The following is a 24,790-nucleotide window of genomic DNA, read 5'->3' as shown; positions in this document are numbered from 1 at the left end:
AACAACCGAGCCAACCATTTAATTTCCTTTGAAATTTTCGAATGTAGTCAACTAATCCATGCTGTACGCTTAATTTTGAGAGTGACTTTACATTTAATCTATTCTACAAGCATTCTAAGTGGTTGAAACAATGACCCATTCTCTCCCCCGACGACGGTAGTTCAAGAAAAATCATAAGCTACAGTCGTTTCTACGTTTTAAATATTACAAGAGTAGCTGTACCGGTTTTGACCTTAGCTGCTAATTCTATTTTACAAAGATTTTATAACTTTCAAAAAAAGATATGTCCCTTAGGCTTCTACCGTTCTGATCGATTATTTTTGAAGAATATGTATTTTCAGGGTTGGCCAAATTAGGCACTAAAGTGGCCAAAACCAGTATACTTACCCTTCTACTAGCTTTCAGCGATGTTCAAATGCGAATGCTCAAGTATGTATATTTATCTCGGTGGCTCGTGATAGAACAACTTTAGCCCACGATAGACAAAGCTTTTACAAGCTTTCCTGCGATGTTGTGTACTTTCAAGTATGCGAAATCAGGCTCGTATCCAATGCAACTGAAGCTTTTTCTCTTTATTCCAATGGAGACCCCAGGTTGATCATCAATGCGGGCTATAAAAAAACATCACAACATATATTCACAAATTCTTTTTATACTTTATTTGTTTACTATCTTACACAAATATGGGGTCTTCAGGAGCCTTGCGAGCAAAAGCGTAGGTTTACCAATCCGGAGATGACGAGTTTGATTTTCGGTCCGGTCTAGGATGTTTTCGTGTTGGAAACTTTCTTGGCACTTTGGGCATAGTGTATCCATTGTACTTGCCACACAAGATACATATTTATGCAATGACGGGCATAGAAAAGCTTTCAATAAATAGCCGAGGAAATGCTAAAAGAATACTAAGTTGGAAAGCAGAAGTTCCAGTTGGCAAAATGCGAAAACTAGGACTCTTCACAATAAAATAACCAAGTATATCAATGGGATAAATGCAGTTTCAAATCATTTATTTCGTCCCTTCGAGAGTTATAAATGAATACACAGTTTTTAACACAGAAACAGTTTCGACATTGGTACAAAGTGTGAATAATTGAAATGTGCTACATATCTAAGTTTGACGACATTTTGGTGGGCATGTCTTTTGACAAAGTGCTTTTATTGTAAAAATAGAGATTCTTATGATTATAATTAGTAGCTAACACATAATTTATGCTACTTCATCGAGATCGTTGCCTTCTCGGCCATCTTCCTGGCTTGAGGTAGCGTTACTTGGGGTAGGCATGATCTCATCTACTTCTTCCAAAATTTCTTCATCCGACACCAGAATCAACTCCAAAGGGCCATTTGCAGGTATTACAATAGAGTTCTGTAGAAGGACAGAATCAATCGTTTCTGGATCTGGAAGCGAGTTTTGTTCGGTATTTTGAATATTACTTGTGGTAGGTTCCTGTCGGTGAACAACGGTGTCTTCTGTCGACGTATTTGAATCGTTCTGATCACCACCGCCGTAGCGGGAATGAAGCATGTCCAGCTGAGTTGTGAGTCTTGAGCCCCTATTCAAAGTTCGATTCATTTGCTGAAGCAATGATTGGCTTTGGTTTTCCAATGACTGCAAACGATCAGATCTGCTCTGAGTATATTCCCTTTCGCGATCACTCAAGACCGCAAAATCCGATGAAACCTTCTCATGTGTCGTGGGAGGGGTGGTTGTGTTCTCCGAGGAGCTTCCAGGGATAGGAGACTCTGATTGTCTTGCAATAAATCCGTTGTGAATTTCGTCGATTTGAGCAGAAATAGCACTCCCGCGGTTCACAGTTCGCGAGAGTTTGTTCCTGAATTCTCTGGCTTCCCTTTCAAGACGTTCCAATCGGGCAGCTCGTCTTTGCAGATAATCTTCTTCTGTGCTGGTGAGTACTCTTGATGGACCGGCTTCAACCTGATCCACTTCACTAACACTGCTCTCAGCTTCCTTTGCTGAATTTGGATTTGAATATGTATCCAACCTTGAGTTTAGTTCAGCCATACGTTTTAATCGTGCTTCCCGTTTCATATTGAATAACTCCTCACTACTTAATTCCGGTTCTTTTACCGGACTTGATTCTCGTTGTTCAATTTTCTCGATTTCTGAACATTCGGAATTTTCGCTAATCTCATCTTCTATCTCTACTTCATCTTCCTCCTCGCTACTTTCCAGCTCCAATCCAGCCAATCTTCTGAACATATCTTCTGCTGTTTCTGGGCCAGTTCGCTTTTCCTTCTTCTTCTTCAACTTTTTCGCTTTCTTTTTCACAGAACAGGCGATCGCTTCCTCCGGAAATATCGGCAAATCTTCAATCTTCTCATTGCAAAATTGATTCGCTCTCTCCACATTATTCAACGACTTCATATCGGATTCACTATGGCATTTTCTTATATCCAGCGCGACCTGCAGAACGTTCGTTAATGAGGCACTTCTACATCGTTCGAAATTGACCATCCTGTTGAAGTGCATCTTTGATAGTTTGTCCTGATTTAGGTAATCTTCGTCCTCGTCATCGGTCGGTTGCTCATCGCTGTAACCGCTTTCGCCTGAATTATTCAACGAGTCTTGCTTTTTGCGCGCAGCAAAGTCTGCCTTAAGCATTTTCCACTGATCTTCGGATTCGATGTTCTTCTGTCGGGCAGCGCTCCATTTCAGACGACAGTATTCCAGCTCCTCTTTCAGCTCGCTGAGGAGCCGTCTTTTCTGTTGCAGATGATAGCGTAGAATTTGCTCCTGAGTATGTAGTTGACGGTGTTGGCGCTGTTGATTGAAAATATTGATCTTTTAGTGATAATGTGAAGGTTATTACTAGTAATTATTGTACCTGCATCTTGCCAACCAAATGCCAAGTTTTGGTCAACTCCAAACTTACGGCACTGAGACGTTTTTCCTGAGTTTCCAAACGACGCTCCAGGTGGGTATTAAGGGTCTTCAAACGATTCGTTTCCTTCTTGAGAGCTTTTTTCTCTATAATCAGATCCTAAAAAAATATTTTTATTGAAACATAATTTCAATCTTTTCAAAATTAAATTATTGTCTTATTTAAAAAAGTCTTCCAATTCCATACAGTAATTGTGGAAGCGTCATGTTATTTTTGGATTAATTTGAAAATTCTCGTTTGCAAAGAATTTCACAATATCAGTTGTCGGATTACTAATCTAAAAGCAATTCAATAACACCCACCTTCAATTTAAGATATGTCTTGCTGACGCTAACCACTGTTTTAGATCCATTCTTTGTCTGTTCATTCTTGAAGCATTCTTCGCTTTCGCCATTTTCCTGTATAAACATAGTGAGAAAAACAACAATTATTCGAGATAATCCTGTTATTATGAAGTCATCGACCAAAGAACAGTCACCCACCACGAATGGAACTTGCTGCACTCTCTCCTGGTGATTCACCAGCTCGATCAGCACTCGCCACACTTTTGGCAACTTATCAGCAATCTGTTCCGGAGAGGCGGTCTGCATCTCGCTAAATGCCCCATCTTCTTGGGAGCACTCGCTCTCGTCCGATTCGGCAGGCTCTTCATCCACTTCGGCCACCAGATCGTAAAGAGCCCGCGGCAGGAACGCTCCCAGATCGATGGTTTCCGACTCTTCTTTGGCCATGTCGATCAACAGGCCCCGATTTTCGGCCAGCACTTCTGTCAGCTTGTCCAGCTTAACGCTGTTGGTCGTCTGTTTGCGATTCATTCCCAGTAGAAACTTCGAGATGAACTGATTTACAACGGTCATTTCGGCGTGCAGCTGTTGGGACTCCAACGTGGATTGGCTTAGTTTTTCCTGTGTTTGAACGAGCTCGTTCTTCATCGTTTCCAAGTCCGTCTGCAGGCTGGCGACGTGCGATTCGAGATTTTTGTTCCTGTCGATGGATGTGAAAAATAATGAAAATAGAATATCCAATTGCGTCGCTGCATTCGTGTGGTCGAGCGAAAAACTGTCTTTTATTGTGCTCTGTTTCCGTGATTAATTAGCGCAAAGGCCAGGGCTGATACCGACGGCAGTAAAGTTTACTATTAATACTGAATAAGTCCTCATATGCCTCGAACATTTTTTTTTTCAAATGCCTTCTTCGCTTGAGTATTGACTATTTATAAAAATTTATGTATTTTATTTATTTTTTTATTTATATTTAATACTAGCAGACCCGACGAACTTTGTTTTGCCCAAAATTTATTTATTCTCTGATTAATTCTCGAGTTATGAAAAAAAAAATGGTGTTTCATTTGTATGGGAGCCCCCTTTCCAAAAGGGAACCAACTTAAGAACCTTTCGCGGCCCCGACAACCTCGACAACCCTAGCAGCACACTTGTCATATACCAGTTATTAAAACCTCTGTATAACTGAATCAAGTCATATATGAGTTGCTGCAACCAAATCAGTCCAAATTGTGCTGCTTGGGAACCTATTATTCAAACAAATTCAATATTTTGGGCAGAAATCTAGAACCACATACAAGGAAAAAGGACGAAACCCCTAACAAAAAGTTTGAGATATTATGTTATTAGTGTAATGCTTTTCAAAGAATGCTATCTATGTCGTTTTGGATTTTGCATGGATCTATTTTTCTTAAAGTATCTAACAGTTAATGACAACAGGTGACAACGGGAGACAAGGAAGTTATCGATCATTTAGTAATTCGCATTGGATCATTAAGTAGTTTGTCAATAACTCATTCCAAAAGCTGAATTTCAAAATTTTTTGCATGGTGGACTTCTAGTGCGAAGATTTTTCTACAATTCTGCCTCATGGTTCGTTGTTTGAATTCCACTCGTAACGGAGTTATAGCTATAGTTCCAGTAACTTAGACTAAAGGATTACAAAATTCCGATCATTAAGTATAAGTTACTGCAACTAGCGCTATAACTCCGTTATTAGTTGAATTCTAACAACGAACCCTTAGGCAGAGTTGTAGAAAAACCTTCGCACTAGACGTCCACCATACAACACATTTTGAAATTCAGCTTCTGGAATGAATCATTGACAAACTACTAAACGATCGAACGCAAATTACTAAATGATCGATAACATCCTTGACGGGAGATTTTTTATACACTTTCATTTCAATGATTTTTTTCTGCTTTTTCGGATTTTGAAAAAAATAGAATTACCTACTTTGCAAGAAAAAAAAATGAAAATGAACTTATCTGGGAATTAAAATGTCTGTCCCTGCGCTTCATTTTATTGACGTTGAGCCGTGACCTGATTTTTAGGATATAGGTCCTACCAAGTTACCGGTTCCGTTCAATCCACTGATGGAATCGGCCAATTTTTAATTAATTGCATATTATTCGGCAACTCGGCCGTACGAAAACCATTTTTTTGTTAAATATCTTGGTTGTGCATATGCACAGCATATGTTTCGAAATGGACAAATTGATATGAAATTTGCGAAAAAGAATCCACGTGTCTTGGAGGGACTCGAACCCTCAACCTCCTACTCTCTAGATATCTAGAGAGTAGGAGGTTGAGGGTTCGAGTCCCTCCAAGACACGTGGATTCTTTTTCGCAAATTTCATATCAATTTGTCCATTTCGAAACATATGCTGTGCATATGCACAGCCAAGATACTTAACAAAAAAACAATTTTTAATGCCTCTCTGACTTTTCAACTTCCGGAGGCATTAAAATTTGGCCAATTTCATATGTGTGCAAGTCCGGAGGCGAGCCAGTCTAGGGCTGAAAGTCTCCTTAATAAAGATACAAAAAAAATGTGTGCACGGGATCTTACTGAGGAAATGGACGTATGATTTTCTATAAAACGCCTTATGAAAATTTGCCACAAGGAATCGGTATGAATTTTCAATATGTTGCCTTATGAATGATGATTTTCATTTACAAAAAAAGCGAAGTGCTGCAGACTGGATTTGAACCATGGACGTCGGGGTTGGGAAGCCGGTGTGTATCACTCAGCTAACTGGACCATCCAAATTAATTACCGGCGCCTATGAATCTTCGACTGATTATTCCATCAACAGTGCTTCTTATACGCAGTTGGCTTCTCGAGTATTCAAGCGTCGATGGGCGTGTGGTCCGTAGACCCTTACTTTTGACTTTTTTTTTCTCAAAATTATTTTTATTATTTCTCAAATGTACAGACTGGCTTTAGAGGGTACTTTGACTATTTTTGTTTCTTTCAATTGTTCAGGATGGGAAAAGTTTCTGATATTGGTCGCGGCCAGTAATAAAATCCTTAATGCATATTTAAGAGTGAATTAAAACAAAATTTTCAATGCAATATAAATATGAGCTAATTGGCTGTACTAAAAAACATAGTATTTCTTCGAAATAAAAAACATCGAAATTTCGTATGTACCAATATAGTGCGGGTAAAATGAGCACTTCCTAGTGGTAAAATGAACACCGCTTTTAAAATCAATTTTTTAATTTCATTTTTTTTTTTTAACTCCAGCACCGTGAATACAAATAATTAAGATTACGAGAGCGTTTTGAAAAATCTGGTATATCTTTTAAAAAGCTCCTAAATATCAAAATAATAAAAAGAAGAAAATAAAGTTTTGACTATTGGCAATTTGGCGTTGCAAGAAAAAGAAGAAGCAGAATGTCGCGCATTCAAAAAATTAGCACGGGAAAGGATAGGAAGAAAATTTTAAAACACTTCTCAAAAATTCTAGAAGTAATTTAAATATAAGCAAAAAGTTTATCAGCGCAGGGTTGGAATTCTTTCGCGCGGCGTAGTAGACGTATAATTTAGAAATCAAAATTTTATTTTTGATGTTTCGTTTTACTCACAGTAATTAAAATTTCCAATCCCGTTCTGATAACCTTTTTAAATGACTTTTAGAATTTTTGAGAAGTCTTTTAAAAATATTTTCCTATCCTTTACCGTGCTAATTTTTCGAATGCGCGACATTCTGCTTCTTATTTTTCTTGCAACGCCAAATCGCCAATCAGCTATTTTGAAATTAAATGATGAATTTATTAAGGATTAAAGCTTATGGAAAAATGGTTGAAAATTACATCAGTTCCAATTTCGGTCTAAAACCCAAAATATTAGCTCAGGTACCTTATTTCATTTCGAGGAAGACTTGTGCATGGTTAACATACGCCTGAATAGTGTTTTAATCTAAATATAGCCAACTGTTCATTTTACCACCTCTTCCCTTTTAATAGCACCTTGTTAACAGCCCTGCCATGTCGCAGCACTTTTTCTGAACGATTTTTTTTTTCGAACTGCCACCAAAACATTCACTAAATTTGAGAAACGCGTAATTAGTCGAAGCTCGGAGCGAATAAGAAAACTGGTCCACGCTCTGTTCATTCTGCAGTAAATTGAAATGCGTCCTGGGAAGCATCGCGAGCAGAACAAAACAAAAGGGGCAACAACTTTGTCCTTTTGGCGGCCTGCATTGGGAAATATTAAACATTCAACCTACTTTTCCTGTTCGGCTTCCAGGTCATTTTTGCGCAGCTCCAGCTGCCGCAGCAGATTGTCACGCTCCATCCGGGAGACCCGTTCCCGTTCCTCGTACAGTTCGCGCAGATTGCGGATGTTGGCCATTTGTCGTTCGTACTCGCGGCGTAGATCCGTGGACATAATTTGCATCTCCCGCTCGTGCAGGGAGTCCTCGATCTGGCGCAACTTCGCCTTGAGCTGAAAGAAGGAAGCGGGAAGAGCAAACGAAACGAAAATAAGTAAATTGTAACGACCAACAACAACGGAATGAAACTCGGTGCGCGACTCGTAGACATTTTCCAACCTTTTCGAGACTGTCTGATGCGGAATTACGGAGGATGCAAACGGGCGGGAAAACAGAGGGGAAATTATTAAGATATTTTCTGGCTTTTTTGTTGCTTGTTAGTTGTGATTATTCCGCTGTTTCTGTGCAATTGGCGGAATGCTATCACTATGAAAAAGAGCTGAAACTATGTCATACTGTCACGTTTTCCTTAGAAATTGAATTAATTTGCAGTACTGCTACGATGTCAAGGCTATCCCCTTATGATATTTCTGCATGAATCAATTTCATTGTAGAGGCTGAGGACTGAAAATAATGAACTGCGAATTGTTCTAACAGTTGACACAAAAGTATAAGAATATTACTGTCATTCGAGGTATTAACATCTACCACAGCCTTCACAGTACATGATGTCTGAAAAAACAGTTTAGTTCATTTACAATGTTGTGAAAACTCATATGTGAATATGTACGTTATGTGGAAGATATTGATTTGGAAAATGTATTGGAGGTAACCACTTTCCCTTCGATGGGACTCGAACCCATCTACTGTAGGGTTTGGTTAGGCGCAGTCTTTTTCTCGTTGGACGTCAGGGCAAAATCAATCGCCTCTTGAGCCAAAGTCACTCTTCCAAGGAAGGAGAAGGCCTTGGTTGTGGCACGTTTGTCGGCCTTCTCGCTTCCCCCGGGCGTTCTGTTCTTGTCTTACGACTCCGATTCAGTTCCTTACTAATGTTCCGCCTTCCGCTTGCGAACTCAATAATGCTATCGACTTGCTCGATGACCACCCGCAACCCGCGTTGTGGCCTAAATATTATACCCAAATCGCAAAGATTATAGACACTATAGGTTCCATAGACGAGCTGAGACGAAGACGAGTTAAGCCAAATAAACTCTCAATTAGTGTAGCCAAACGAGCAAGACGTAACGATTTCAATCCAAGCAATGGAATGTGTGACGTCAAATTCGCGTGGTACACTTCTCCCTTCTCACTTCTCACATCTCACATCATTATCTCATTTCTTACTCCTTCCATCTCACTTCTCACTATTCACTTCTCGTCTCTCACTTCTCACTTTTCGATTCTCCCTTCTCAACTCTTTGTTTCTCACTTCTCACATATCACACCTCAATTCTCACTTCTAACTTCTCTCTTTTTGCTTCGCACTTCTCACATCTCACGTATTGCTTTTTATTTCTCACTCCTCACTTCTCATATCTTATATCTCACAATACAAGAAGTATTGAATTTTTCACTTCTCAGTTGTCGCTTTTCACTTCTCGGTTCTCACTTATCACTTCTCATTTCTCACTTCTCCCTTCTAACTTTAACCTTCTTGGCTTCACTTCTTACATCTTACTGCTTTTCATTTCTCGCTCCTCGCTTCTCACATTTTACCTCTTACAACTCACATCTCTCCATTCGAGGATCGTGAGTAGGCCTTGACTATGACTATCTCTGCTGTCATTTTTTTTTCTATAATTTTGGGTCAAATTTTTTAATTATTTTCTGAATTTAGTTAATGAGCATGACAACTGTTTGGACTAGTGGAACATACGATATAGAAAGTGGTAATCGGTTCCGGAAAGACGTTCTATCAAGATCCTGCTTTGAAGAATTCGCTTCTTCTACGAATTATACCGTCCGAATATCCTGATACCTCATCAAAGCCTCTCCGATGTCCAGTTCCTCGTCGTCTGATTTCACAGATACTTCCAAAACAGGATTTTTTCAACTTCCCTTACATGCCTTACTCACCACAACCACGTTTGCACTTTCTCTAGTCACAATTATGCAGCGCTCCGGCAGAAAAGGTGAATCTATTTTGGAGCGATTCTGGCGAATAAGCAAGACCACGTCGCCAATTTTGAAGTCGGACTTCTTTGAATCCCGCACTAAAAACGCATACAGTTTAGTGTCAACGTTCCTGTCCTGTACCAATTCGTGGTCAAGCTCTTTAAATCTTCGGTGCGTACCACAAACACGGGAACGTACCAAAGCATCCAACCCACCTTCAACTCAATGGATAGGAATGAGAGGAGGAATGTGGCGATGTACATATTTCTGAAGAGCATAACTCAAGTTTCTACTAAACATATCGTGAAAGATGATCGCTGGTTCTTGGATTGAGGATTTAGAGGTATGTCCTTTTTTATCTAACGATGTTTAACTTTCCAGAACGCGACAAAACCAGCGTTCTGAAATGGAGGTTCATTGAGGACTGAAACATCTTGCACAAGGCGACATTTGTGCTCTTTGCATCAGGAGACTTCATTTCGGTGTATATAAAACTTTTCAAGAGAAAATTAACTAAGGATTAGTGGATGAAATTAACCGGAGCGATGAATGAGTGAAACGGGAATAATTACTAGTGAATGTGAGGAACATTAAAAAGGTAAGAGACATCTATTCAACAAAACAAATATAATGCTTTGAACTATACACAGATAGAAAAATCCACTGAAACTTACGCTATAAATCATGCACATAAATGGAACGCCATTATTAGCGTAATTCCAGAACGGATATAGCCTAAATGTATACAATATTTGACGTGAATCACCTATATTGCATGCAAGTTGTAACCAATCTTGTTATGCAGAGGGCCATTTCTGCGAAGAATAGCGTAAATTTTCGCATGGCAAGTTTTACGCGCTGTTTACTTTTCATTATTTTTTTCTGTGTATGCACGATAGATTCAAAATAAATTATTTTGAATCCGGAAGTTTGATTATGACACCTTTATCCGTCTGATAAACTGTGGCATAACCAGGCGGGGCTGACTGTTGGTGATAGTGACCTCGGAGTGGACATGAAATACCAGGCATTCTGAAATGGGTCACTGGAGCTGCAGTAGAGCTAACACTTTCTAACTCCCGGATTAAATCTGACTGTTCCAACATACAGCTTTCTTCCATAACATCACTGCCAGACAGTGGGGGTTAGTTTGTACACACACACAACTCACTTCTCTTCATTCACTTCTTGATTCTTATTTATCACTTATCGCTTCTACCTTCGCACATCTTACTTACTTCTCATTCTCACTTCTCATTTGTCGCTTCCCACTTCTCGACTCTCACTTATCACTTCTCGTTTTTCAATTCTCGCTTCTCACATCTTACATCTTACTTCTACTATCGAATTTCTCACTGCTCACTTGTAGCTTTTTATTTCTCGACTCTCACTTATCACTTATTTTTACATCTCACATCTTTATCTCATTTCTCACTATTCACTTCTCGTCTCTCACTTCTTATTTCACGATTCTATTTTTTCACTTCTCGCTTCTCACTTCCCACTTCTTACTTCTCACTTCTTATTCCTCATTTCTACCTTCTCACATCTCACTTCTCACTTCTTACTTCTCACGTTTCACTCCTCAAAAATCACGCCCCCCTAAATTGTGGAAAGACTGAAATGAATTCCCTCGAACATGGGCACTTTACGATCCAATCATATACACAAATAGGTGGTTGAAATTCAAAAGATTCCCAAAACTTATTAGGGCATCCAGGATCCATAATATATGAAAGTTCAAAACAACTCGAAACATTTTGGGGTCAAAAATTCTCCTTGAAATCCTTCTAGGAGCTCCCCTGGGAACTTCTGAGTTCCTCCGGAAAGTTATCCACAAATTCCTCTGAAAATGGTCCGAAAATCCTTCTCATGCAATTGTAATTACTCCTTATCTAGAAACCCCCCACTAAATTTTTTTAGGAAATTCTCGAGGAAATTCCTTGAAGATTTCTTTTCTTTTCTCCAAGATTTACTTCTAGATATTTCTTCGGCTATTCTCTCTTCAGGAAGAATCCAGCATTTCCTTCAGGCATGCATTCGAGAGTTCCGTCAAGAATACATACGGAATTTCTTCCCAAAATTCTACCAGAAGTTTCTTCAAAAATTTATGACGGAAATCCTCCGATTTAGCTCCATAATTTCACTTGTAAATCTATAAGAAATTCCTTCGGAAATTCTTCTAGGAACTTCTCCGGGCATTCCTCTCGGAACTCTTCCTTTAATTCCTCCGGGATTACTTCCAGGAAATTTTCCGGGAATACCTCCAAACATTCAATAGCGAAATCATCTAGCATTCCAATCTGGAATTCTTTTCGCAATTACTTCAGAATATCCTTCAAGAAATCCTCTAGAAATATCTTCATGAATTTCTCCTGGAATTCGTCCAAGTATTTCCCCAGAAATTCTTACAGGTATTTTTTCGGGAGTTTCTTCAGGTACTTCTCCAGGAATTCCTTCAAGAATTTCTCCGGGAGATTTTCCGCGGAAGTGTACTAGAATTCACTCGGAATTTACTCGGATATCTGCCAAGAGTTCTTCCAGAAATTTATTCGGAACAATCCGCAGGGATTTTCTTCAGCAATTCATCTGGGAATACTTTCAGGATTTCATCTAGGAATTTCTGCATTAATTCCTCCTGGTATTTTTCTGGGAATTCCTTCAGATATTTTTCGGAAATTCCTTTAGGAACTTCTCTAAGAATTATTTCAGGACTTCCATGTGGGAATTCCTCTGGAAGTGCTTGTGGGAGTTCCTCCGGGAGTTCTTCCAGGAGTTTTTCCAAGAAATTCTCCGGTAATACCTCCAGGAACTTTACAGGGAATTCCTGGACGATATTTGGCAGGAATTTCACGGGAATTTCAAAGTTCCTTCAGAAATATTTGTTCTCTTCCTCTAGGGTATTCCACCGGATGTTCCTCTGAAGTTCCACCAGTAGTTCCTTCGGGAATTCAATCAGGCTTTCTTCCAGGAATTCATTTAGCATTTCTTTAGGCATTTATCTACAAATTCCTCCAGAAGTTCCTCGGAGAATTTCTCTGGGAGTTCTTACGGGGATTCCTCAGGGAGGTTCTTTGAAGAATTCTTCCAGGAGTTTCTCCTGGAATTCTTACGGAAGTTCCTTTGGGAGTTCATCCTGGAATTCTTACGAGAGCTCCCCCCAGATTTCCTCCGGAAATTCATACTGTAGTTCATCAATAAATTCCTCCAGAAGTTCCACCGGCAGTTCCTCCGAGGATTCCTCTGATAATTTCTCCGGAAATTCCTATAGAAAATCCCCCGGGAGTTCCTCCGGAAATTACTCTGGGAGTTCCTATCCAGAGAAACACCCGGAGAAACTGCCGGTGAAACTCCAGGAGGGATTTTCGTAGAAACTGCTGGTGGATCTCCCGGAGGAATTCCCGAAGGAACTGTCGGAGGAGCTCCCGTAAGATCTCCCGTAAGAACTCCCGGAGGAATTTCAGGAGGAATTCCTAGAGGACCTCCCGGATGAGCTCCCAGAGAAACTATCGGAAAAACTTCGGGAGGAATTTCCAGCTTAATTTCTGAAGAAAGCCTAAATAATTTCCTGGAATAGCTTCTGGTGGAACTCCCGGAGGAATTTCCGGATGAATTGCTGGTGGAATTCCCGGAGGAACTCTCGAAAGAATTTTCTGGAAGAATTTCTGGATAAACTTCCTGGAGAATTTTCAAAGGAACCCCGGGGAAACTACTAGAAGCATTCTCGGAATCAAGAGAATTCATCTTATGGACAAATCTCGTCCTCCCGGAGAATTCCCTGAGGAGCTCGCAGAGAAATTCTCGGAGGAGCATCTGGTGGAAAATTTATATAAATTCCTGAAGAAGCCTAAATAAATTCCAATTCTGCCGAAATTTCCGGAAGAATTTTCAGAGCAACTGCCGATAGAACTACCGGAATAATTCTCGAAGGAAATCCTAGACAAATGGAAATGCTGGTGGAACTCCTGGAAGAATTCCAGGAGGAATTTTCGGAGAAACTCCTGGAGGATCTCCCAGTGGAAATCTTGAAGTTTCCACCAAAATTCTTTCAGGATTTCATTGCGAATTAATCTAGGAATTCCTCCGAAAATTCCATTGTTGATTTCATTTTCGGTATAATTTCTGTATAAATTTCCGATGGAATTCCTGGAGAAATTCTTTGAAATTTCCCAAGAAATTATTCGAAACAATTCACGGGAAATTTTATGGAATTTACACAAAAAATTCGGAGATTTTTCGTGAAATTCTCAGGAATCATTTCTGGTAATTCTGCGGAATTTCCACGGAATATTCTTATTTTTAAAAATTATGGGAAACAGCACGAACTTATTTGAATTATTGCAGGGAATTCTGCAGAACTTATAAAGAAGTTCGTGAAGATTTTCTTGGAGTAAATAATGGTAGAACTTTCGGATCAATTCCCGGCAAAATTTATGGTGGAATTTCTGAAGACTTTCGGATAGAATGCCAGGAGCAATCGTGGAAGAAATTCCTGGATAAAGCTTGCATATTGATTTTTCTGTCTATTTTATAATCAATATTATTTCAGAGAGGATTTGTTTAGAAATTCAGATGTATGGTTCTAGTTTTCTTAAACTTATGGAAGAATGCAGGATTTTTATAATAATTTTTATAGCCGATTTTATATTCTTTCTGAATACTAAGTTCGTTAATATTTTTCTCACTTTATTTAAAAATATCTGATGAGCAATAAATCACGCATTTTTAAATCCAATATTGTTTTAATCATTATTGTTTCGATTCGGTTTGGCTTTGGTTTCATGTGTTAATATTCATGTGTTTTTATAAAACTACTGTAAAACTGCGATTTAGAAGACCAAAAAAAGTTGGCCCCCCCTTCTCGAAATCCTGGCTACGCCCATGCTCCTCACTTTTCCCTTCTTGCTTCTGACATCTCACATATTACTTCGAATTTCCTACATCTCACATATTATTTATCACTTTTTATTTCTCACATATCACTTCTCAATTCTCACTTGTTACATCTCACATCTCACTTCTTACTATTCTCTTCTCACTTCTTACTTATCACTTCTTACTTCTCACTTACTAACTTCTCGCTTCTCACTATACACTTCTTACATTTCCCTTCTCCCCTCACTTCTCTCATTTCTCATTTCCAACTTATCCCTTCCCACTTTCCCATGGCTGTGGCCAAATGGCCTTTCGGCCTTCGCTCTAATGACCCAGCATCGTACCTCCACTAAATACTCTGATTGTTTTCCCTTGAAAAGGACTTTTTCGAAAACCGCGTAAAATCCAAAATTTTGCAAAAATCGATCAAAATCACCTTTTTACGACTTTCACGTGATTTCAAGGCCTTCCTTAGCCGCGTGGTAAAATACGCGTCTACAAAGCAAGACCATGCTGAAGGTGGCTGGGTTCGATTCCCGGCATAAAAGTATCATCGTGTTGGCCTTTTGATATAGAAATGCAAAAATGGTAACTTGGCTTAGAAACCTCGCATTTAACAAATTTGGAAGTGTTTAATGAATACTAAGCTGCGAGGTGGCAATGTCCCAGTGGGTTGATGTAATGTCAACAACAAGAAGAAGAAGAAGTCAAGTGGAACCGCATGCAGAGCAAGACTCTAGCCATGATGGTGGCTAACTACATACATACGTACTTAATATTTTAATCATTTTAATTCATGCGAGCACAGCAAACAGAAAATCGATCCATAGCTCTAATAGTAATTACTTGGTCTCTTGATATCTTAATATTGAGGATCATATTTTCCACTCTGGATCTGCCTTAGCTATCCACTGCAGTACATCAAATAACTAAAATGAGATAAGCTATTTGATTCTTTCTCTGGTAAATCTAACTTGTAACAAATATTCGTTATCTATTTATGTATTTAAAAATTATTTGCTATTTCTTTTTCCTGAATCGTCATTTCCGTGTTTGGCGAATTGTCAATCAACTGTTTTTTATTCGTTCCTTACTATGCTATGGACAACAGGCTGACCAGATCATTTCGGTGAAAAACGGAACAAACGCACTTGCAAAACGGGACATGTAAAAAAACCTTGTAAAATGTAAAATCTAATCAATTTACAGTACTTATTGATCGAAATTGATTTAAATGACGCTAAAAGTAGCCTCACACATCGGAATCTTGTCCATTGATTTTGTTCCCATGTGCTTCTAAAAGGGCAATTTCGCCTGATTTTCAGGATGTTCTTGCCTACCAAGTTACCTTCAAAATACGCAGAAAAAAGTCATTGAAATAAAACTGTATGAAGAAATCTCCCGTTGTCACCCGTTGTCATTAACTGAGAAAAGACTTAAGAAAGGCAACCCATGCAAAATACATAACGGCATGCATAGCTTTCTTTAAAAATCAATCAAAATCCCTTTTTTGTTGGGTTTCGTCTACTTTCCACGTCCTGCATAAAATATTGATTTTTTATTTTGCAAGAAACAATGAAAAACGGGACAAATTGAGGATTTTTTAGATTACGATAAGACAGCACAATAGGGCCATAAAAACAGGACCGTAAAATAAGGTACGTATGGTCAGCCTAGACAAGATGCGCAATGCGCACTTTGTAGCTAGTTATGTTTCCTATAGAAAGATGCTATCTTTCCACACGTACCAGTAAACTGAAAGGTTCAATCCCAAACGCCAATTAAAATTCCAATCACTGTATAGTTCCCGATTGAAGTTCAAGTGCACCATAAAAAAAATATGTCACTTGTGGTCAGCCACTCTGTAACTTGTCGCATCAGTTTTTTGGCATCAATTTCGTAAACACGTTTCACTCCCCTCGGGGTAACAAATCGCACCTGTCCCCAAAAACGCGCCACGCTCTCCGCCTCAATAATGGGTTTCCTCATGGTCACATGCCTTCAACGTCAGTATTATTCTAAACTTACTTGCTCTACTTGGTCCTCCCTGATGTTGATGATCTCTTTGCCGGCTTTGATGACGTCTTTCAGTCCTTTGACTTGATTTTTCAGCTGCGTTATGTCGCTTTGGAGCGAGAGCACTTCCGCGTTAGCTATCTGCAGCTGGAACTGTGAATCGGCAAGTTCCGCCTGTAGATGGCGAAATTCTTTATTTCGCGCAGCGCGGGCAGCTTCCTCTTCTTCGCTGGGTGTCTGAAGAGATTGAATCTGCGTTCGAAGCTGGTCAATCACGGACTGAAGCGACAGGATCTCGCTGTTGGCTTGCTGAAGCTGCAGCTGTGACTCAGCCAGGTCGCGTTTTAATCCGAGGCGTATATCATCCGATGTGGTGGTGTAGATGGGCATAGAATCGCTTTGTTCTGGGTGACTTTCCGTAGTCATGTCATCGTGACATGTTTCCATTGGTTGGTTTACGATTTCCTCGACGCCGCTTGTTATGACTTCCGATGATCCCTTTGTTTGCTGTTGATTCTGTTGAATGAACCGTATGAGTGCGCGGTTCTTGGCTTTCTCTTCTGCCAGACCCCTTCTTAAGTGATCCATCTCTTGTTTGATGTCAGCCATTTTCGATTTTCTCTGTTCACGTTTTTTGCTAAGTTCCTCTCGGAACTCGGCTAACTCTCGTTCTCTTTCACCTTCATCACACGAGTCACAGCTATCTGGAGTTGAACCATCACTAGTCACACGATTTCCAGTCTGAGTTTCGTGATTTATCATGTGATCGACTGATTTACTGTCTATTATTGCACAACTTTCACTGACAATCGTATCTGAACGGCTGCTACCAACATCGGTTTCATGTTCTTGACCCGTTTCCACCCCACCACCATCATCATCGTTGCGATTTTCGCGGCCATGCTGCGATGACTGAAAACTACCCATTTTTCTCGCCCCCTTTTTTCGCTCGAATAATTAATCGCGGTTGCACTCTGCCTATTCGTAGTGGCCTGCGATTGACTAATATTTATTTCGTTTTTCGAGAACTTTGTCGAGTCAAACTTTTCCCGGAACAATTATTAAATCATTGCGAAATTTATCTCCGACGCGGTTTCGTACCGTACATTGGCCAAGCAATGTGAATGAATCGTGAAATTTAAATTAAATAGTGCAAAATAATAGAGGAAAAACCAGCCGCAGCGTGCAGCAGCAGCGTGGTGTTCCTTTCGGTCTTCTCGGGTTTAAGCAATCGCGACGACTGGGTTATTTTTGGACCGGCAGAGCATTTGACCGACAAAATCAACTTGAGCCGCGTGCGATTACTAACCGAGCAGCTGATGCCGTCCACGCACAGATACGTATTCGTTCCATTTAGTTGATCTAATATAGATTTTTGTTACAGCGACAATCCTTATGACTTTTCTATGAGTTCACAACGTATTGTAACTTGGACCCTAAGCTATAATGATTATTCCTAATTATGGATCGAATGTACGTTTTATTTATGTTACAAGTTTATTAGGGGAAGGGGGGGCAATATGCCCTAGCTAAGCAAACACTGCTTTATTGTCTTATTTGTAACGCTATTCATGGGTATTTTTACATTATGCAACAGTTAAACAAGATAGCTAGTTGATGCCATTGAAAAATTGTCAAAAATCTCAATCATATTGATAATATTCACATTTCAAAAAAGTGGTGATATTCTGTTGCCGGAAAACTCATGAGGCAAAACGCCTTTTAGCTGGCAGCTCCTAGGGAACAAAGCACCACGCGTCGGCGGATCAGCATTCTGGTATGGATAGTGCGTGGAGACGCAAGTACATTGTAGGTTAGTGCCACTAGGGCGTTTTGCCTCGCCAAAATGTTAGATGTTTCTTCAAAATGTGGAAATTTTCGGTTTTTCCGACCTTCCCATACACTATTTTGAATCTTTTTTGGCCTAACCTACATAATTTTAGACCTTGTTTTGTTATGGCCATCTAAATTACGGTAAATATGACGGAAACCACAAAAGGCGTTTTGTCTCGGAGGGCGTTTTGGGGCCTCTTCCCCTGTTTACCCGACGTTTCGACACGGGAATTGTGTCCTTGTCAAGGGTAAAACATTTTTGTTGTTAGTAGTCGTATGTTTAGTCTAACTTGCGCCGTCTGTCTGTCTTATTGTCCGTACTTGACTTTGGAAACACTGTTAATAATGATTGATTTAGCGGTGGTCTTCATCGGTCAGTCCTTACTCAAAGTATGAGAGAGTAAAAAGTTATTTATTTAAAAATCAACAGATTGAAAGCCGTTCGTTGTGGACTTCTTAGGTTTCCATACCATTAGCCTAGACCTAAAGTCAATTTTGTGTTTTGGACTATTTTCAAATTTGAAAAAAAAAAATCTAACGCTAGATATTAACATCGAAAATCATCGCCACAACCTCTGGACGGAAGAGTATTGTGTGGTATCGTTCCGTTCACGTTTTGACCATGTTAAAGTGATTTTCAAGCTTTTAAGCGCATAAAATCACTGTTCTCCTGTAAAGTCGTTGTTCTTCAAAATTCTGATTGCTAATTTATCACATTATTATTCCTCTTTTTTTGTATATTTAAGTTCTAAAATTAGTATGTGCGATTTACCGTTAAATTCTTAAAAATCAGAAGCTGAGTATTCGTCATAAATTTACACGTTAGTATTTCTTCAAACAAGTTATTCGAACAAAGAAGCATTAGTTTTCTATGATATTTGATGCTTACAACCAAATTTGGTTCTTTGCACTATATGTCTTTATGTTTTTGCCTTCGAGTGTATCGTAGTAACAAGGGAAAGGTTCTTTGTTCGAACAACTTGTTTGAAGAAATTCTAACGTGTAGATTTGTGACAAATGTTCAGCTTCTGATTTTTAAGAATTTAACGGTAAACCGCACAGCAGCAATTGTATCACTCAAATATCCAGGAAGAAAATATGAATAATAATATAATAAATTAGCAATGATTTGTGATAAATTTAGGATTTTTTTAAAACAACGACCTCTAGGGGAAACAGTGTTTTAATGCACTAAGCTTGAAAATCACTCTGACTTGGTCAAAACGTAAACAGAACGAATCGCAATGTTCACAAGACTTTTAGAGTACACCAAAAGCTACCGTTTAGACATTTTTGCGATTATTTTCGGCGTTTATATCTCGCGTTAGATTTTTTCAAATTTGTAAATAGCCCAAAAACACTAAATCGACTTGAGCCACCTCGAAATTATATCCGAATTATGACGGGCTTGGTAGTCATATGGTTACTGCTTCTGGGTTAGGGACAAAAGGTCGAAAGGACAAAAGGTCGAAAGGACAAAAGGTCGAAAGGACAAAAGGTCGAAAGACAAAAGGTCGAAAAGGACAAAAGGTCGAAAGGACAAAACGTCGAACGTGACAAAAGGTTGAAAAGGACAGAACGTCGAACGGGACAAAAGGTCGAAAGAAACTAAAGATCAATAAGATCAAAAGATCGAAAGGGACAAACGATCGAAATTGACAATTACTCCTTTGAAAATTGCTCATTCTTCAACTTTGATTGATGTGATGAGTGTATTATTTCTGCCTGAAGTTAAATGCATTTCATAAATTCTTTTGGAACACACCCAACTTGCAATTAACTTGTTCTTTTGTCCCTTTCGACCATTTTGTCCTTTTCGACCTTTTGTTCTTCTCGACCTTTTGTCCCGTTCGACCTTCTGTGCCTTTCGACCTTTTGTCCTTTCGACCTTCTGTCGCTTTCGACGTTTTGTCTTTTCGACCTTTTGTCTTCCGCATGAACTCGTGGCAAGTGCAGAGGTATATTCGGCTTGCAGTGGGCGAGTGATTGCATCATCATTTCCTCCCCCTTTCTTACATTGACTTGAATTCTGACGTGACAAGCGTCAGTGTAACCTAACAAATTAGATCACCAGTACTTGTACATTGAAGATGAGTGCTAGTCCCATCTGTTGGTTCTCTGTGCAAAAAGAGCTGATCTGGTCATAATGGAGTAGCAACTACGGGCAGTCAATCAAGCTCAAGCGCAAGCAAAATTATATCCGAATTAGCTGAAAATTTGACAGAAGGCTTATTTCAGCATAAGAATCTTGGTTCTGGGCAGACCGGTTGAATTTTCGATGCTTTTTGTAAACATGAAGAGGTCTGATAACCTAGCAGACCACAACCAGGGCGTTAGGCAAGAAGATTCACGCTTCGATTGTGTGCTGTTCAATAGATGGTCTCTATGTCTCCCTTTCACACTCTGTCGCTTCATACTTGTTCGCGCCCTAGCGGTTGTAAAATATGTTTCGAACTGTTTTCGAATTGTATATTTGTTGTAAAAATTGTAAGACTGAGAAGCCGTTCAAAAATATGAGTATTCCTTTATTGCTGATGTTGCCTACCTTTCCAACTAAGCACTTATTTCAAATGTTACCCTAATGGTAACAGGCCATTAGACCGAACGGTCATTAGGCCGAATGCGAAGCTAAAGGTGGAAAATAATAAGAAGTCAGTTCTCCCTTTTCCTTTATCCTTCGTCCTTCTTCTTTCCTCTTTCTTACTTCTTTTATCTTTCTTCCTTTCTACTTCTAACTAATTTTTCTTTCATCTTTCTTCTTTGTTCCTTCATGCATTTTGCACCATTTTTCAACTCAATATTTTTCTTTTTATTCTCCTTTTTTACTATTTATTTTACCTTATCGCTTCATATTTTTACATTTTTTGCTTTAATGCTCATGTTTTTATTTTTCCTTCATCCTTCTTTTAACTAAAAATTCTTCCTTCTTTCATTTTAGTTTATTTATCCTTCAGCCTCTTCTTTCTTCAACTTTCTTCCTTCATTATTCTTTTTTTTTCTTCCGACTTCTTTCTTTCTAATTTCTCCCTTATTCTCTCTTCCTTTTTCCTTCTGTCTTATTCTTTATTTCTTCTTCCTTTTTAGTTCTCTGTTCATCTTTATTCTTTTTTCTATCTTCTTTCTTTCTTCTTCCTTCATTCATTTTTTTTTTCATTTTTTCTCGGCATTTATAATAATACAAGGCCTTGTTGAGACAGGCTTTAGGTGAGTACCTGTCCAACAACCCTACTTGGTGAATTGTAGTGCTTCTTGGATGGTTTTCATTCTCTTTTTCGATCGTCATCGCTCGTATTTCGGATTGCTGTGCTGGTAGTGGTCGTGGGAATAATGTCTGAGAAAAAAAAATAAAGGAAAAGGTCAAAAAACGTGAGCGCATAGTTGCTACTTTACAGCGACATGAACAGTTTTTGGGAAGTTATAACCCCATTATTCATGCGGGCGAACTTCAACCGAGAATGGATAAAATCGAGGTGAAGTTCGAAGAATTAGAGGAAATACAGGAGGATATCGCTGATCTGGATGCGGAGGGAAACTATGAAGCGGAATGCAACCAAGCGTACGAGGATTTCGAGAAGCTGTATTATCGTCTACGGGCAGCATTCCTATCCAGGCTGGCACCCGCACCTGGGCCTGCAGATTTAATCAATACGCTGAATGGTCTGACGCCTGGAGTACGTCTGCCGCAGATTTCCTTGCTGGAGTTCGATGGTGATTACAAGGGATGGCTGTCGTTTAAATCGACATTTGTGTCACTTATCCACGAATCGATCGAGCTGAGTGACGTACAAAAGTTTCATTACCTTAAGTCGGCATTGAAGGAGAAGCCGCGAAAATCATCGAATCACTTGCTCTCACAAACGATAACTATCTCATCGCCTGGGAGACCATCACGAAGCGGTATTCAAACGAGTATCTGTTAAAGAAAAGGCATTTACAAGCGCTAATGGAGTATCCAAAGGTGGAAAAGGAGTCAGCATCGGCAATCCACGCACTTGTGGATGAATTCGAACAACGATTGAAGATTTTGAAGCAGCTGGGAGAAAAGACTGATCATTGGGGAGCAATGATAGTACATTGGATGTGTTCTAAACTGGACATGAAGACGCTTCAAATGTGGGAAGACCATGCTGCAACAACGAAGGATCCAACGTTTTCGACACTGGTGATTTTTTTGACAAAACGGATGAGAGTTTTGGAAGCAGTTTCGTTGAATATCGAGTCGAAAAGCTCACAAAAAGTGGATGTTAGGCAATCAAAAGTGGGGGTTCATTCCGCAACCGACAGTGAAAGGGGTAGTTTAACCTGTTCTTGCTGCGGAAAGTCGCACTTCTTGGGGAGGTGCGAAAAATTTCTGAATTCCACTCTGAAGGAAAGGTTACAGTTCGTTAACGGGAAGCGGTTATGCAGCAATTGTTTAAAGTCAGGACATTGGGTGCGGGATTGCAATTCTGTCGTGACTGTCATGTTTAACTGTCGTGACTATGGGAAGAAGCATAATACACTGATCCATCCAGGATTTCCTCTAAGCAGCAGTGGATCCGGTAACAATCAACAGTCGGGAAGCAAACGGAGTACGAAGCCGTTAGCAGTGACATTAGCTACTAATGAAGCGGAGGGTGAACAAGAAGATATCAGCGATCAAGGAGCGGTTGGATCATACAATGTAGGGACTAAGGAAGGCAGGACTTCAATCGTTTTGTTATCTACGGTTGTTTTGGTCATACGGGATCATCACGGAAGGAAACAGTTAGCTCGAGCCTTGCTTGACAATGGGTCACAGGCGAACATCATGCGCGAACGGTTTTGCCAGATACTAAGTCTAAAGCGGCGTGCAATCAACGTACCTATCAGCGGTATTGGGCAATCGGGAACGCGAGCAAGGTTCAAGGTAAACGTGACAGTCAGTTCACGAGTTCACGATTCTTCGATTGGCATGGATTTCCTAGTGCTGCAGAGGGTTATATCCGAACTCCCATCGGTTAACATCCCAGTGGCACATTGGAAGATACCGAAGGATATTCAATTGGCTGATCCGAACGTCAATAGCAGCAATCAGGTAGATCTACTTATCGAAGCGGAGCATTTTTATCGTTTCCTGTTCGAGCGGGAAATAAAGCGAATCAAGTTGGGTCCCGGTTTGCCAATGATGATAAACTCAGTATTCGGATGGATCGTCTCAGGGAAAGTTTCAGAAAAGTCAACTAAAACAGTTTAACTGTTGTGTGGCGGCTACATCTGATGACTTGGTGGAACAATTAAAGAAATTTTGGGAAGTTGAGAGCGTGGAAGAGAAACCCATTAGGTCGAGGGAGGAGCAGGATTGCAAACGTCACTTCGTGAAAACTTTTAGTTGTACAGAGGACGGTCGGTACGTTGTACGTTTGCCAAAACATGTGAACTTCGAGCAGATGTTGGGTAATTCACGTGAAATAGAATTATCGCGATTCAGGAAGCAGGAAAGTCAGTTGGAGCGAAAGCCGGACATGCACTTGCAGTACAATGCCTTCATGCAAGAGTATTTGGACCTTGAACACATGAAGAAGATAAGTGAAGATGTGATCCAGAAGGAAGTGTCGTCGGAAAGCACGAAAAAGGGATATTGCCTGCCACATCACGCTGTGCTGAAGGAATCCAGTACTACAACGAAGGTACTCCTACATGATGATAATACTGGACTACAGCGCATTTTTTTATCGGTTTTCCCCGGAGGAACCTTTAAGGGTTTTTGAGCTGACAACTGTGACACATGGGCCAACCACATCATTATACTCAGCTATCAAAATCGACCGGAAGTGTTGGCTAATATTCCAGCCGATCAACTAGGGACATATAAGTCCATCTCATTTCAAATAAACCCGGACGAAAAAGTGAAAACCTTGGGAATCACCTGAGAGCCTGGGTCTGATCAATTACGATTTTTCTATGACGTCACAGTGAGCGAGCAACTATGGTCGAGGACAAGCATTCTATCAGCAATTGCCAAATTCTTCGATCCGCTCGGATTAATATCACCCGTTATTATCGTGGCGAGAATGTTGATGCAGGAGCTCGCTTTGCCGAAACAAGGATGGGATACGCCTGTTCCGGCTGAAAGAAAGAAAGTGGAAGGCATTTCATTCACAGCTGGGACAAGTGTCAGAGCTTCGAATAAGTCGCTTTGCTTTTTGTTTCCAAGTGGGTAGATCCAATTCCACTGTTTTGCTGATGCTTCTACGTTGGCGTACGGTGCTTGCTTGTATGTACGAACGACAGATGAGAAAGGAAACGTACTGGCATCAAAATCACGCGTCGCACCGCTCAAATGACTGACGCTGTCCCAACTCGAGCTTTGTGCCGCCAAGGAAGCTGCACTTTTACATTCGAGAGTAGTCAAGGTATTGTCTTTGGAAACTGTTCGTACGATTTTCTGGGCTGATAGGACAATCGTGTTACATTGGCTACGAGCGCCTCCCAACTCTTGGCAAACGTTCGTTGCGAACAGAGTTTCAACAGTTCAAACTGCTACATATGCGCACGTTCATCGCTGCCTTCTCTTTTGCGAAT

General features: G+C 40.0%; 1 protein-coding gene across 1 annotated transcript; it reads right to left on the bottom strand.

Moving 5' to 3' along the window:
• Nucleotides 1-990: 990 nt before the first annotated feature.
• On the bottom strand, nt 991-17,661 carry LOC134212994 (restin homolog). The gene is made up of 6 exons (XM_062691421.1): nt 16,427-17,661; nt 7,424-7,641; nt 3,386-3,887; nt 3,206-3,301; nt 2,847-3,002; nt 991-2,782 (listed from the first exon to the last, which is right to left on the bottom strand). Exons 1-6 carry the CDS (start codon nt 17,339-17,341, stop codon nt 1,208-1,210), a joined length of 3,462 nt encoding a protein of 1,153 aa, XP_062547405.1. The 5' UTR covers nt 17,342-17,661; the 3' UTR covers nt 991-1,207.
• Nucleotides 17,662-24,790: the final 7,129 nt, after the last annotated feature.

The sequence above is a fragment of the Armigeres subalbatus genome, chromosome 2 (assembly GCF_024139115.2).
Source record: "Armigeres subalbatus isolate Guangzhou_Male chromosome 2, GZ_Asu_2, whole genome shotgun sequence".
In the NCBI taxonomy this organism is placed as follows: Eukaryota; Metazoa; Arthropoda; class Insecta; order Diptera; family Culicidae; genus Armigeres; species Armigeres subalbatus.
Note: the sequence above shows the minus strand (reverse complement) of the source record. Positions and strands in the feature narration are given on the sequence as shown.